This window comes from Chiloscyllium punctatum, chromosome 20 (assembly GCF_047496795.1).
Source record: "Chiloscyllium punctatum isolate Juve2018m chromosome 20, sChiPun1.3, whole genome shotgun sequence".
NCBI classification, from domain to species: domain Eukaryota; kingdom Metazoa; phylum Chordata; class Chondrichthyes; order Orectolobiformes; family Hemiscylliidae; genus Chiloscyllium; species Chiloscyllium punctatum.
The window spans coordinates 9,848,743-9,861,511 of record NC_092758.1 but is presented as its reverse complement, the minus strand read 5'-3'; the positions used below and the strand labels follow the sequence as shown (position 1 = coordinate 9,861,511).

The window sequence follows — 12,769 nt, the reverse complement described above, 5'->3', positions numbered from 1 at the left end:
AGAAGGGATGACTGATGTCGAATATACCAATCAGATGTGGGAGACTGCTGCTCAACCTGACCAATCACGGCAGGGAGGAGGCAGAGCCAACCTTGGCTGGGGGGTGGTTGTGGGATAGGTCGCTGGAGTTGGGAGGACTCCGAGTGTTTGGTGATTCTCTGCTGGGATCGATCTCTCAAAGTTGTTGTGATCGAGAGGTTTGGAAACGGATCCAAGATGCCGGAGAGAGATAGTAAGTGACCGGCGCTGCTCGGCTTCCCATTGGGGGATGGTGAGGGTGGATAAGGCCCGAGGCCTTGGGCTGGAGTTAGAGCACAGGCCGGGACTGCGAGCTGAGGCCTGCTGCCGGGGTGTACACCTCACCCTCGGTTCCTCAGTTACCCGAGCCCTCTGAGTAAGCGGGTCGCGGATTCAAATCCCACTCCAGGGGCTTGGAGGCAAAATCCAAGATGACACTTACAATACCAGTACTGAGGGAGTGCCGCACTGTCAGAGAGTCAGTACTGAGGGAGTGCCGCACTGTCAGAGGGTCAGTACTGAGGGAGTGCGGCACTGTCGGAGGGTCGGTACTGAGGGAGTGCCGCACTGTCAGAGAGTCAGTACTGAGGGAGTGCGGCACTGTCGGAGGGTCGGTACTGAGGGAGTGCCGCACTGTCGGAGGGTCAGTGCTGAGGGAGTGCGGCACTGTCGGAGGGGCAGTGCTGAGGGAGTGCGGCACTGTCAGAGGGTCAGTGCTGAGGGAGTGCTGCACTGTCAGAGGGTCAGTACTGAGGGAGTGCCGCACTGTCGGAGGGTCAGTGCTGAGGGAGTGCGGCACTGTCGGAGGGTCAGTACTGAGGGAGTGCCGCACTGTCAGAGGGTCGGTACTGAGGGAGTGCCGCACTGTCGGAGGGTCAGTGCTGAGGGAGTGCTGCATTGTCGGAGGGGCAGTGCTGAGGGAGTGCGGCACTGTCAGAGGGTCAGTGCTGAGGGAGTGCTGCACTGTCAGAGGGTCAGTACTGAGGGAGTGCTGCACTGTCGGAGGGTCGGTACTGAGGGAGTGCCGCACTGTCGGAGGGTCAGTGCTGAGGGAGTGCGGCACTGTCGGAGGGTCGGTGCTGAGGGAGTGCCGCACTGTCGGAGGGGCAGTGCTGCACTGTCGGAGGGTCGGTACTGAGGGAGTGCCGCACTGTCAGAGGGTCGGTGCTGAGGGAGTGCGGCACTGTCGGAGGGTCAGTGCTGAGGGAGTGCGGCACTGTCGGAGGGTCGGTGCTGAGGCACTGTCGGAGGGTCAGTGCTGAGGGAGTGCGGCACTGTCGGAGGGTCAGTGCTGAGGGAGTGCGGCACTGTCGGAGGGTCGGTGCTGAGGGAGTGCCGCACTGTCGGAGGGTCGGTGCTGAGGGAGTGCGGCACTGTCGGAGGGTCAGTGCTGAGGGAGTGCGGCACTGTCAGAGGGTCAGTGCTGAGGGAGTGCTGCACTGTCGGAGGGTCGGTACTGAGGGAGTGCCGCACTGTCAGAGGGTCAGTGCTGAGGGAGTGCCGCACTGTCGGAGGGGCAGTGCTGAGGGAGTGCTGCACTGTCGGAGGGTCGGTACTGAGGGAGTGCCGCACTGTCAGAGGGTCGGTACTGAGGGAGTGCCGCACTGTCAGAGGGTCAGTGCTGAGGGAGTGCTGCACTGTCGGAGGGTCAGTGCTGAGGGAGTGCGGCACTGTCGGAGGGTCGGTGCTGAGGGACTGTCGGAGGGTCAGTGCTGAGGGAGTGCGGCACTGTCGGAGGGTCAGTGCTGAGGGAGTGCGGCACTGTCGGAGGGTCGGTGCTGAGGGAGTGCGGCACTGTCGGAGGGTCGGTGCTGAGGGAGTGCGGCACTGTCGGCGGGTCAGTGCTGAGGGAGTGCGGCACTGTCGGCGGGTCAGTGCTGAGGGAGTGCCGCACTGTCGGCGGGTCAGTGCTGAGGGAGTGCCGCACTGTCGGCGGGTCAGTGCTGAGGGAGTGCCGCACTGTCGGCGGGTCAGTGCTGAGGGAGTGCCGCACTGTCGGCGGGTCAGTGCTGAGGGACTGTCGGAGGGTCAGTGCTGAGGGAGTGCGGCACTGTCGGAGGGTCTGTACTGAGGGAGTGCGGCACTGTCGGAGGGTCAGTGCTGAGGGAGTGCGGCACTGTCGGAGGGTCAGTGCTGAGGGAGTGCGGCACTGTCGGAGGGTCAGTGCTGAGGGAGTGCGGCACTGTCGGAGGGTCAGTGCTGAGGGAGTGCGGCACTGTCGGAGGGTCAGTGCTGAGGGAGTGCGGCACTGTCGGAGGGTCAGTGCTGAGGGAGTGCGGCACTGTCGGAGGGTCAGTGCTGAGGGAGTGCGGCACTGTCGGAGGGTCAGTGCTGAGGGAGTGCGGCACTGTCGGAGGGTCAGTGCTGAGGGAGTGCGGCACTGTCGGAGGGTCAGTGCTGAGGGAGTGCGGCACTGTCGGAGGGTCGGTGCTGAGGGAGTGCGGCACTGTCGGAGGGTCGGTGCTGAGGGAGTGCGGCACTGTCGGAGGGTCGGTGCTGAGGGAGTGCGGCACTGTCGGAGGGTCGGTGCTGAGGGAGTGCGGCACTGTCGGAGGGTCGGTGCTGAGGGAGTGCGGCACTGTCGGAGGGTCGGTGCTGAGGGAGTGCGGCACTGTCGGAGGGTCGGTGCTGAGGGAGTGCGGCACTGTCGGAGGGTCGGTACTGAGGGAGTGCCGCACTGTCGGAGGGTCGGTACTGAGGGAGTGCCGCACTGTCGGAGGGTCAGTGCTGAGGGAGTGCCGCACTGTCGGAGGGGCAGTGCTGAGGGAGTGCGGCACTGTCAGAGGGTCAGTGCTGAGGGAGTGCCGCACTGTCAGAGGGTCAGTACTGAGGGAGTGCCGCACTGTCGGAGGGTCAGTGCTGAGGGAGTGCGGCACTGTCGGAGGGTCGGTGCTGAGGGAGTGCCGCACTGTCGGAGGGGCAGTGCTGCACTGTCGGAGGGTCGGTACTGAGGGAGTGCCGCACTGTCAGAGGGTCGGTGCTGAGGGAGTGCGGCACTGTCGGAGGGTCGGTGCTGAGGGAGTGCGGCACTGTCGGAGGGTCGGTGCTGAGGGAGTGCGGCACTGTCGGAGGGTCGGTGCTGAGGGAGTGCGGCACTGTCGGAGGGTCGGTGCTGAGGGAGTGCGGCACTGTCAGAGGGTCAGTGCTGAGGGAGTGCCGCACTGTCAGAGGGTCAGTACTGAGGGAGTGCCGCACTGTCGGAGGGTCGGTACTGAGGGAGTGCCGCACTGTCAGAGGGTCAGTGCTGAGGGAGTGCGGCACTGTCGGAGGGTCGGTGCTGAGGGAGTGCCGCACTGTCGGAGGGGCAGTGCTGCACTGTCGGAGGGTCGGTGCTGAGGGAGTGCGGCACTGTCGGAGGGTCAGTGCTGAGGGAGTGCGGCACTGTCGGAGGGTCGGTGCTGAGGGACTGTCGGAGGGTCAGTGCTGAGGGAGTGCCGCACTGTCGGAGGGTCGGTGCTGAGGGAGTGCGGCACTGTCGGAGGGTCGGTGCTGAGGGAGTGCGGCACTGTCGGAGGGTCGGTGCTGAGGGAGTGCGGCACTGTCGGAGGGTCAGTGCTGAGGGAGTGCGGCACTGTCAGAGGGTCAGTGCTGAGGGAGTGCTGCACTGTCGGAGGGTCGGTACTGAGGGAGTGCCGCACTGTCAGAGGGTCAGTGCTGAGGGAGTGCCGCACTGTCAGAGGGTCAGTGCTGAGGGAGTGCCGCACTGTCGGAGGGTCAGTGCTGAGGGAGTGCGGCACTGTCGGAGGGTCGGTGCTGAGGGACTGTCGGTGGGTCAGTGCTGAGGGAGTGCCGCACTGTCGGAGGGTCAGTGCTGAGGGAGTGCGGAACTGTCAGAGGGTCGGTGCTGAGGGAGTGCGGCACTGTCGGAGGGTCGGTGCTGAGGGAGTGCGGCACTGTCGGCGGGTCAGTGCTGAGGGAGTGCCGCACTGTCGGCGGGTCAGTGCTGAGGGAGTGCCGCACTGTCGGCGGGTCAGTGCTGAGGGAGTGCCGCACTGTCGGCGGGTCAGTGCTGAGGGAGTGCCGCACTGTCGGCGGGTCAGTGCTGAGGGACTGTCGGAGGGTCAGTGCTGAGGGAGTGCGGCACTGTCGGAGGGTCTGTACTGAGGGAGTGCGGCACTGTCGGAGGGTCAGTGCTGAGGGAGTGCGGCACTGTCGGAGGGTCAGTGCTGAGGGAGTGCGGCACTGTCGGAGGGTCAGTGCTGAGGGAGTGCGGCACTGTCGGAGGGTCAGTGCTGAGGGAGTGCGGCACTGTCGGAGGGTCAGTGCTGAGGGAGTGCGGCACTGTCGGAGGGTCAGTGCTGAGGGAGTGCGGCACTGTCGGAGGGTCAGTGCTGAGGGAGTGCGGCACTGTCGGAGGGTCAGTGCTGAGGGAGTGCGGCACTGTCGGAGGGTCAGTGCTGAGGGAGTGCGGCACTGTCGGAGGGTCAGTGCTGAGGGAGTGCGGCACTGTCGGAGGGTCAGTGCTGAGGGAGTGCGGCACTGTCGGAGGGTCAGTGCTGAGGGAGTGCGGCACTGTCGGAGGGTCAGTGCTGAGGGAGTGCGGCACTGTCGGAGGGTCAGTGCTGAGGGAGTGCGGCACTGTCGGAGGGTCAGTGCTGAGGGAGTGCGGCACTGTCGGAGGGTCAGTGCTGAGGGAGTGCGGCACTGTCGGAGGGTCAGTGCTGAGGGAGTGCGGCACTGTCGGAGGGTCAGTGCTGAGGGAGTGCGGCACTGTCGGAGGGTCAGTGCTGAGGGAGTGCGGCACTGTCGGAGGGTCAGTGCTGAGGGAGTGCGGCACTGTCGGAGGGTCAGTGCTGAGGGAGTGCGGCACTGTCGGAGGGTCAGTGCTGAGGGAGTGCGGCACTGTCGGAGGGTCAGTGCTGAGGGAGTGCGGCACTGTCGGAGGGTCAGTGCTGAGGGAGTGCGGCACTGTCGGAGGGTCAGTGCTGAGGGAGTGCGGCACTGTCGGAGGGTCAGTGCTGAGGGAGTGCGGCACTGTCGGAGGGTCAGTGCTGAGGGAGTGCGGCACTGTCGGAGGGTCAGTGCTGAGGGAGTGCGGCACTGTCGGAGGGTCAGTGCTGAGGGAGTGCGGCACTGTCGGAGGGTCAGTGCTGAGGGAGTGCGGCACTGTCAGAGGGTCGGTACTGAGGGAGTGCCGCACTGTCGGAGGGTCAGTGCTGAGGGAGTGCCGCACTGTCGGAGGGGCAGTGCTGAGGGAGTGCCGCACTGTCAGAGGGTCGGTGCTGAGGGAGTGCGGCACTGTCGGAGGGTCAGTGCTGAGGGAGTGCGGCACTGTCGGAGGGTCGGTGCTGAGGGACTGTCGGAGGGTCAGTGCTGAGGGAGTGCCGCACTGTCGGAGGGTCAGTGCTGAGGGAGTGCGGCACTGTCGGAGGGTCAGTGCTGAGGGAGTGCGGCACTGTCAGAGGGTCAGTGCTGAGGGAGTGCTGCACTGTCGGAGGGTCGGTACTGAGGGAGTGCCGCACTGTCAGAGGGTCAGTGCTGAGGGAGTGCGGCACTGTCGGAGGGGCAGTGCTGAGGGAGTGCCGCACTGTCGGAGGGTCGGTACTGAGGGAGTGCCGCACTGTCAGAGGGTCGGTACTGAGGGAGTGCCGCACTGTCAGAGGGTCGGTACTGAGGGAGTGCCGCACTGTCAGAGGGTCAGTGCTGAGGGAGTGCCGCACTGTCGGAGGGTCAGTGCTGAGGGAGTGCGGCACTGTCGGAGGGTCGGTGCTGAGGGACTGTCGGAGGGTCAGTGCTGAGGGAGTGCCGCACTGTCGGAGGGTCAGTGCTGAGGGAGTGCCGCACTGTCGGAGGGTCGGTGCTGAGGGAGTGCGGCACTGTCGGCGGGTCAGTGCTGAGGGAGTGCCGCACTGTCGGCGGGTCAGTGCTGAGGGAGTGCCGCACTGTCGGCGGGTCAGTGCTGAGGGAGTGCCGCACTGTCGGCGGGTCAGTGCTGAGGGAGTGCCACACTGTCGGCGGGTCAGTGCTGAGGGACTGTCGGAGGGTCAGTGCTGAGGGAGTGCGGCACTGTCGGAGGGTCTGTACTGAGGGAGTGCGGCACTGTCGGAGGGTCAGTGCTGAGGGAGTGCGGCACTGTCGGAGGGTCAGTGCTGAGGGAGTGCGGCACTGTCGGAGGGTCAATGCTGAGGGAGTGCGGCACTGTCGGAGGGTCAGTGCTGAGGGAGTGCGGCACTGTCGGAGGGTCAGTGCTGAGGGAGTGCGGCACTGTCGGAGGGTCAGTGCTGAGGGAGTGCGGCACTGTCGGAGGGTCAGTGCTGAGGGAGTGCGGCACTGTCGGAGGGTCAGTGCTGAGGGAGTGCGGCACTGTCGGAGGGTCAGTGCTGAGGGAGTGCGGCACTGTCGGAGGGTCAGTGCTGAGGGAGTGCGGCACTGTCGGAGGGTCAGTGCTGAGGGAGTGCGGCACTGTCGGAGGGTCAGTGCTGAGGGAGTGCGGCACTGTCGGAGGGTCAGTGCTGAGGGAGTGCGGCACTGTCGGAGGGTCAGTGCTGAGGGAGTGCGGCACTGTCGGAGGGTCAGTGCTGAGGGAGTGCGGCACTGTCGGAGGGTCAGTGCTGAGGGAGTGCGGCACTGTCGGAGGGTCAGTGCTGAGGGAGTGCGGCACTGTCGGAGGGTCAGTGCTGAGGGAGTGCGGCACTGTCGGAGGGTCAGTGCTGAGGGAGTGCGGCACTGTCGGAGGGTCAGTGCTGAGGGAGTGCGGCACTGTCGGAGGGTCAGTGCTGAGGGAGTGCGGCACTGTCGGAGGGTCAGTGCTGAGGGAGTGCGGCACTGTCGGAGGGTCAGTGCTGAGGGAGTGCGGCACTGTCGGAGGGTCAGTGCTGAGGGAGTGCGGCACTGTCGGAGGGTCAGTGCTGAGGGAGTGCGGCACTGTCGGAGGGTCGGTGCTGAGGGAGTGCGGCACTGTCGGAGGGTCGGTGCTGAGGGAGTGCGGCACTGTCGGAGGGTCGGTGCTGAGGGAGTGCCGCGCTGTCGGAGGGTCGGTGCTGAGGGAGCGCGGCGCTGTCGGAGGGTCAGTGCTGAGGGAGCGCGGCGCTGTCGGAGGGTCAGTGCTGAGGGAGCGCGGCGCTGTCGGAGGGTCAGTGCTGAGGGAGCGCGGCACTGTCGGAGGGTCAGTGCTGAGGGACTGTCGGAGGGTCAGTGCTGAGGGAGTGCGGCACTGTCGGTGTGTCAGTGCTGAGGGAGTGCGGCACTGTCGGAGGGTCAGTGCTGAGGGACTGTCGGAGGGTCAGTGCTGAGGGACTGTCGGAGGGTCAGTGCTGATGGAGTGCGGCACTGTCGGAGGGTCAGTGCTGAGGGAGTGCGGCACTGTCGGAGGGTCGGTGCCAAAGGAGATAAAGGAGTTGGAAGGTCGGATAAGATTGCATAGCTCTTTTTCTGCCAGACCTGATAGGCCGCCTCACGTGAAGGAGAGGGTGTTTTTCACAGTCTTACCTTCTGTACAAACCTGAGATGGGCTATTTGCAATCAATCTAGCTTATTGGGAGTCTTTAACTTTTTTTCCATCATGGGTTTGGATTTTGCTTCTCTTTAAGCAGCATCAGTCCGGATTGTTTTTCAAAAGCTATCTGCCTCTTTTTTCACAGATGAACCGTTTTCAAATCCTTTGGCTCCAGATTCGCACGAGATGGAAGATACTCGGTCGCTGAATCAGTGAGTATCACCGACAGCTAGGGAAAGGAGGTCTCAGTAATTTCATCCACTTACCTGGATCAGTTCTTTGAAAGAGCTGTCCAATTTATCCCATGCCCTTTCAGTATTTCCCCTTCAAATAATTATGCCCTTCTCTTCTAAAAGTTAATTTTGGATCTGCTTAAAAGGCAATGCATTCCAAATCATCAAACTTTCATCGTGTTTGAAAAAGGCTGTAATTCTGTTAGCTGGAGCAATGAATGCCTTGAGCGTGCTCTGACAGTGGAAGCACTGCTGATTTACGTTGCTCCATGTTGTGCAAGAAGGAATGGAAACGAAAGAGTTGTGGCTTTTCTTTTTGAGCTCTGAACTGGCACAATAAATATTGTGTGAGATCATTTACCCATTCGCAATAATAGTCTTTATGATGCCTGAGTCCTTGTCCCAGACCAGCGAGGCCTGGATCCAAGTCCAAGTTGATCCAGGTGTGTATTATAACATTTCTGAACAAGGTGATTAGAAAATTTAGGGTTATACAAAAAATAAAGCAAGCCCAACCCCCCTTTTGAAAAACAAATCTTTGAGAATTTGGCTTCCTGATCCAATTTATCCCTCCGAAATGAATGAAATTTTCAAACCTTTGCATGCTCACTGCAGATTCCTGCATAGCAGCAATTACATGCGTCTACGTCATGAATCATAGTGATCATTTTTAACCATAGTGATCTATCACCTGTAATTGGGAATAAAATTTGAAAAATCCTTCTCGCCCCGGTTCTTAGCCAGTTATTAATGCTGTCACTGAAGGCAGACGGTGGTAATGTTCTTGCCCTATTAGTCTGTTTGTCTTCCAAAAATATGTATCAGAACCAAACAGCAGATTTCAAATAAAGTGTTTCGTTGATAAGTGTGTGTTCCTTAGAAGAAATGATTTGTTTTCATTGAAGATGTTTAACCCTGAATTTTTTTGAAGAATACATTCGCGTTAGATGTTTGGCAATTTGACTTTTTTTTAGAAGCTTGTGGTTGCTTTATTTAGACTACTGTGGATTGTCTAAGTTGCTGTGGTAGAATTTGTCAGAATGTGAGCAGAATTTTCGTAGCAATTTGTTGGATGTTCTTTGGTCTGATGCCTCCATACTGAGGTTGAAGTTCTTTCAGCTTGCTGCTTCCAGACGATCAACCAGGTGGGGACAAAGCCTCAAGGAAGAGCTGCGCCATTGCAATAACTCAGCATGGTAGAGAATTACAAAGGAACCTCCATTATCCAAAGTATTTTGTTCGGTTAATCAAATGCCGGATAACATAGTTATTTATGCATCGGGACCTTGCAATCTTGTTCAGATAATCTGAAATTCGGTTAATCAAATGCTGGATAATCAAGGTTACTCTGTACACTCGACTGAATGCCTCTTCGTTTGATTAACTTTATCCTTTGGACTAGACTTTACTTTTGCAACCCCATTATTCTACTCACTCTGCTCATTTGTTATCAGAATATGAGAGCAATGATTTGAAATGAACTAAACAGAACCACAACTAAAGAAATATTAGAAGTGGTGTCGTGGTTGTATTAACTGATAACTAGTATTCCAAGTTTTCATGATTAATCCAGATAATATTGGGTCGTGCACTTGAATGAAGACTTAAATATTAAGATCATTATTTCCCCCCTCTCTTCAGTTCTTGAATTTTGATGTACATGTGTTTGTATATAGGGTTTTCTAGTTAGGATATGGTCCAGTGATATACTTGCTGATGTGACCACACCAAGGGGATATTGTCACACTGTTGTTAAAATGATAATGTTACTTTCACTAGATCCAAGCTGACCAATGAGGACTTCCGAAAGTTATTGATGACTCCACGGTCAACACCATCCTCAGCTCCACCTTCGAAAACCCGCCAACATGAGTAAGTCCAATGGCAGAGTCAACAATTTGAAGAAGCTTTTGTTTGCTTTTGATTTTATAATTAAAATACATTTATAAGTAACTTCCAGTAAGGTCAGCAACTGTTAGTCCTGTCAGTTTTTACCCTCCTTGTGTGACAGTGCCAGTTGGGGATGGATAGATTGGTGGGTGGAAGACTTGTTAAATATATGAGGCCGAGACTCTGGCTGGGGAGTAAGGCAGCCTTGACGAGCTACAGGATTGGGTACAACAAAACCGCAGCTTATCTTCTCCATACAAGGTGATTAATGCAACCATCTTTTACAATCCTTTTGATGATTTTAATCATCATTTCCTTTTAAAATAGGATGAGGGTATTTAGTTTGCGAATATCTCTTCCTCAGGAAGTATTGGAGTTATTGAATATGTTCACAACTGAGTTAGTCAGAGTTTTGACTGAGAGCTAGAGGCTAGGGAGTGGAGGGTTAAGGGGGCTGGCAGGAAAGTGGAGGTGGAACCACAATTAAATCATCTGTGATCTTAATGAATAAAGTCAGAAGTTATACGACACCAGGTTATAGTCCAAGAGGTTTATTTGAAATCACCAAGCTTTCAGAGTGCTGTTCCTTTGTCAGGTGTTGTGTGACTTCTGACTCTGTCCACCCCAGTCTATCACCGGCACCTCCACATCTTATTGGAGAGTAGACTGAATGTTTAACCCGACTAACCCCCATGTTTATCTCCTCAAGTTAAAGGTTCTCAAGCTGTGACAGGCTGCTGCTGATGGGATACCTGCTGTAAGGGATTTCTAGCATCTTGTGGGGAGAAAGGAGAAACGGGACATCCAGTACAAATCCCTCATATTTGGACCTCTCAAGCGGAGGAACCATTCATGTTTTCGGCTTTAGTACTCCTGTAGAATATTTGGGTTGTCTGCTATGCAAAATGCATGTGCAATATACGAGGCGCTCTTGCCTCCGTTTCATAAAAAGAGATCCAATCTTGGGGCGGATGTCTTAGAAATTTGTTTTTCTGCTGATTTTTTTTTTTCGTAACTTGTCAATCCAATCCAGTTTGCTCTGGAAGCACCCAAATGTTAGTATAAACCTAGCAGCAGCTAATGTTAAATAATCAAGGCAAGCAATGTGAGGATCCCAAGGAGTGATCACTGGCAAACGTAGAAGGCAATGTAGTGGGCCTCCACTAAATTATAACCACAGCTTTAGTCTTTATTTCACTGAAGAAAAGCTTCCAAGGAAGACTGAACCTTAAGCAGATTCAGAATATAAGTGCTCCAAGTAAAACCAGGTTGAAATGCAGCCATTTCATTGTTAATGAATTTGGGAGAATCCTCTTTACGTGAGTAATGATTAGAATGGAACTCACTGCCTTAACAACTGGTTTTGGGGAATAGTGTTAGATGCATTCAAGAGGAATCCAACAAGGGAGGAAAGGGCAGAAGAATATGTTGAAGGGCTGTGATAGAGAGAAATGAGAGAGCCTTCATATGGAGAATACACACCAGAACAGGCCAATGTGAATTCACTGTAAAATTATGCATGATCTTTTTCTGACTCTTTCACTCTGGTCTTTAATGAATCCCTGATGAATGGTCTGAGCATTCTGTTTGTAATTTAATGTTTGATCATGTTCTGTCACAGGATGCCAAGGGAATACAATGAGGAGGATGATCCAGCTGCTCGCAGGAGGAAAAAGAAAAGGTACGCTGGATAAGACTACTTTCAAGTAACAACATGGTCATTATCTGTCCCTCCCTGCTCTCTCAACCACCCTCCCTCTCATCTTCCCTTTTCAGTGGCTGAAGTTATTTGGAAAGATTCTCATCTCCATATACTGATTGTGATTTCCCACCATCTACATGTAATTGAGCAACATAGATGAAGAATGAAAGGCCAGCATACAGGGCATCAAGAGTAGGGAAGATTATAGAGGTTTTAAAAGTGTATTCTTTCACAATATGTGGGCATTGCTGGCTGTCCGGGATTTATTGCCTATAATTACCTGGCAGAAGGCAGTGACACACCATATTCTTGAGTCCTAAGCATTCATATCCCTTTGCCACCAATGCAAATCCCCCCATCAACAGGATGTACAGCACTAACTCATCAAGGCTTCTTTGAGAGCACCCTCCACCATCTAGAACGATAAGGGCAGAAGATGAATATAAAAATCAGCACCTGCAAAATTCCTGCCGGGTTACTCAACATTCTGACTTGGAGCTTTATCACCATCCTTCACTGTCGCTGGGTTAAAGTCCATGAACTCCCTTCCTCATAGCATGTACATATAACCCCAGGGACTACTAAATTTAAGAATGCAACTCACCAATACCTTCTCAAAGATAATTAGAGAGAGGTAACAAATGCAGGACAACAGGTTTTGGCAGTTACACCCACATCACATGAAAGAATACTGTACTCAGACCTACAACTTAGATGGTAAGAACATCGGAGAGGAATATGCAGTTGAGCCCCATGAGCCTGCTCTGCCATTTAATGGCTGATCTCATTTCAGTCTCAACTCCACTTTCCTGCTCATCTATCCATGACCCTTTGACCTATTACTAATTAAAAATCTGTCTATCTCCTCAAATTTGTCCCAACATCCACACACTCTGGAATAGTGAATTGTCCCTTGAGAGAAGTAATTTCTCTTCATCTCTGTTTTAAATCTGCTCCCACTTAGCCTAAAACAATGACCGCTTATTTTATATTGCCCACTTGAGGAAACATCCTTTCCATGTTTATTTTGTCAATCCCCTTTAGCATCTTGTATACCTCAGTTAGATCTCTCCTCATTTACTTAAACCCCAAAGAGTATAGGCCTAAACTGCTCAATCTTTTTGGAACTAGAACCAGTCTGACTCTAGGTTGGGATACAGATGGACTCTAACCTCATAACTTTAATGCATTGTCTGAGCTGAGATGTCACCTTTTTTTATATACTGATAAAACCTTTAGTTATCTCAGAGCTGTGACTTGAAAAAAATTCTGGGATTTACATATTAATCAATTGAAACCTGCATCCCCATTCTAAATGTTTAAAGACTTAACAGCAGTCTGGTGCAATACATTGCATTAGCTGTATGACACTTTGATCTTTTACAATAAATTCTCTATCCTGCCCCCCTAGCTACCTGACAAAGGAGCAACGTTCCGAAAGCTTGTACTTTCAAATCAACATGTTGGACTATAACCTGGTGTTGTGTGATT

At 55.0% G+C, this 12,769-nt stretch overlaps 1 protein-coding gene across 1 annotated transcript in view; it reads left to right on the top strand.

Annotated features, from left to right (window-relative positions):
• The first annotated feature begins 73 nt into the window (after positions 1 to 73).
• ik (IK cytokine) overlaps positions 74 to 12,769 on the top strand; it is a 51,432-nt gene continuing 38,736 nt past the window's right edge. Inside the window, exons 1-4 of the mRNA XM_072590282.1 lie at positions 74 to 232; positions 7,599 to 7,665; positions 9,466 to 9,558; positions 11,198 to 11,257. Coding sequence (XP_072446383.1) covers positions 217 to 232; positions 7,599 to 7,665; positions 9,466 to 9,558; positions 11,198 to 11,257 — 236 coding nt within the window. The 5' untranslated portion in view covers positions 74 to 216. The remainder of the gene's footprint in view (positions 233 to 7,598; positions 7,666 to 9,465; positions 9,559 to 11,197; positions 11,258 to 12,769) is intronic.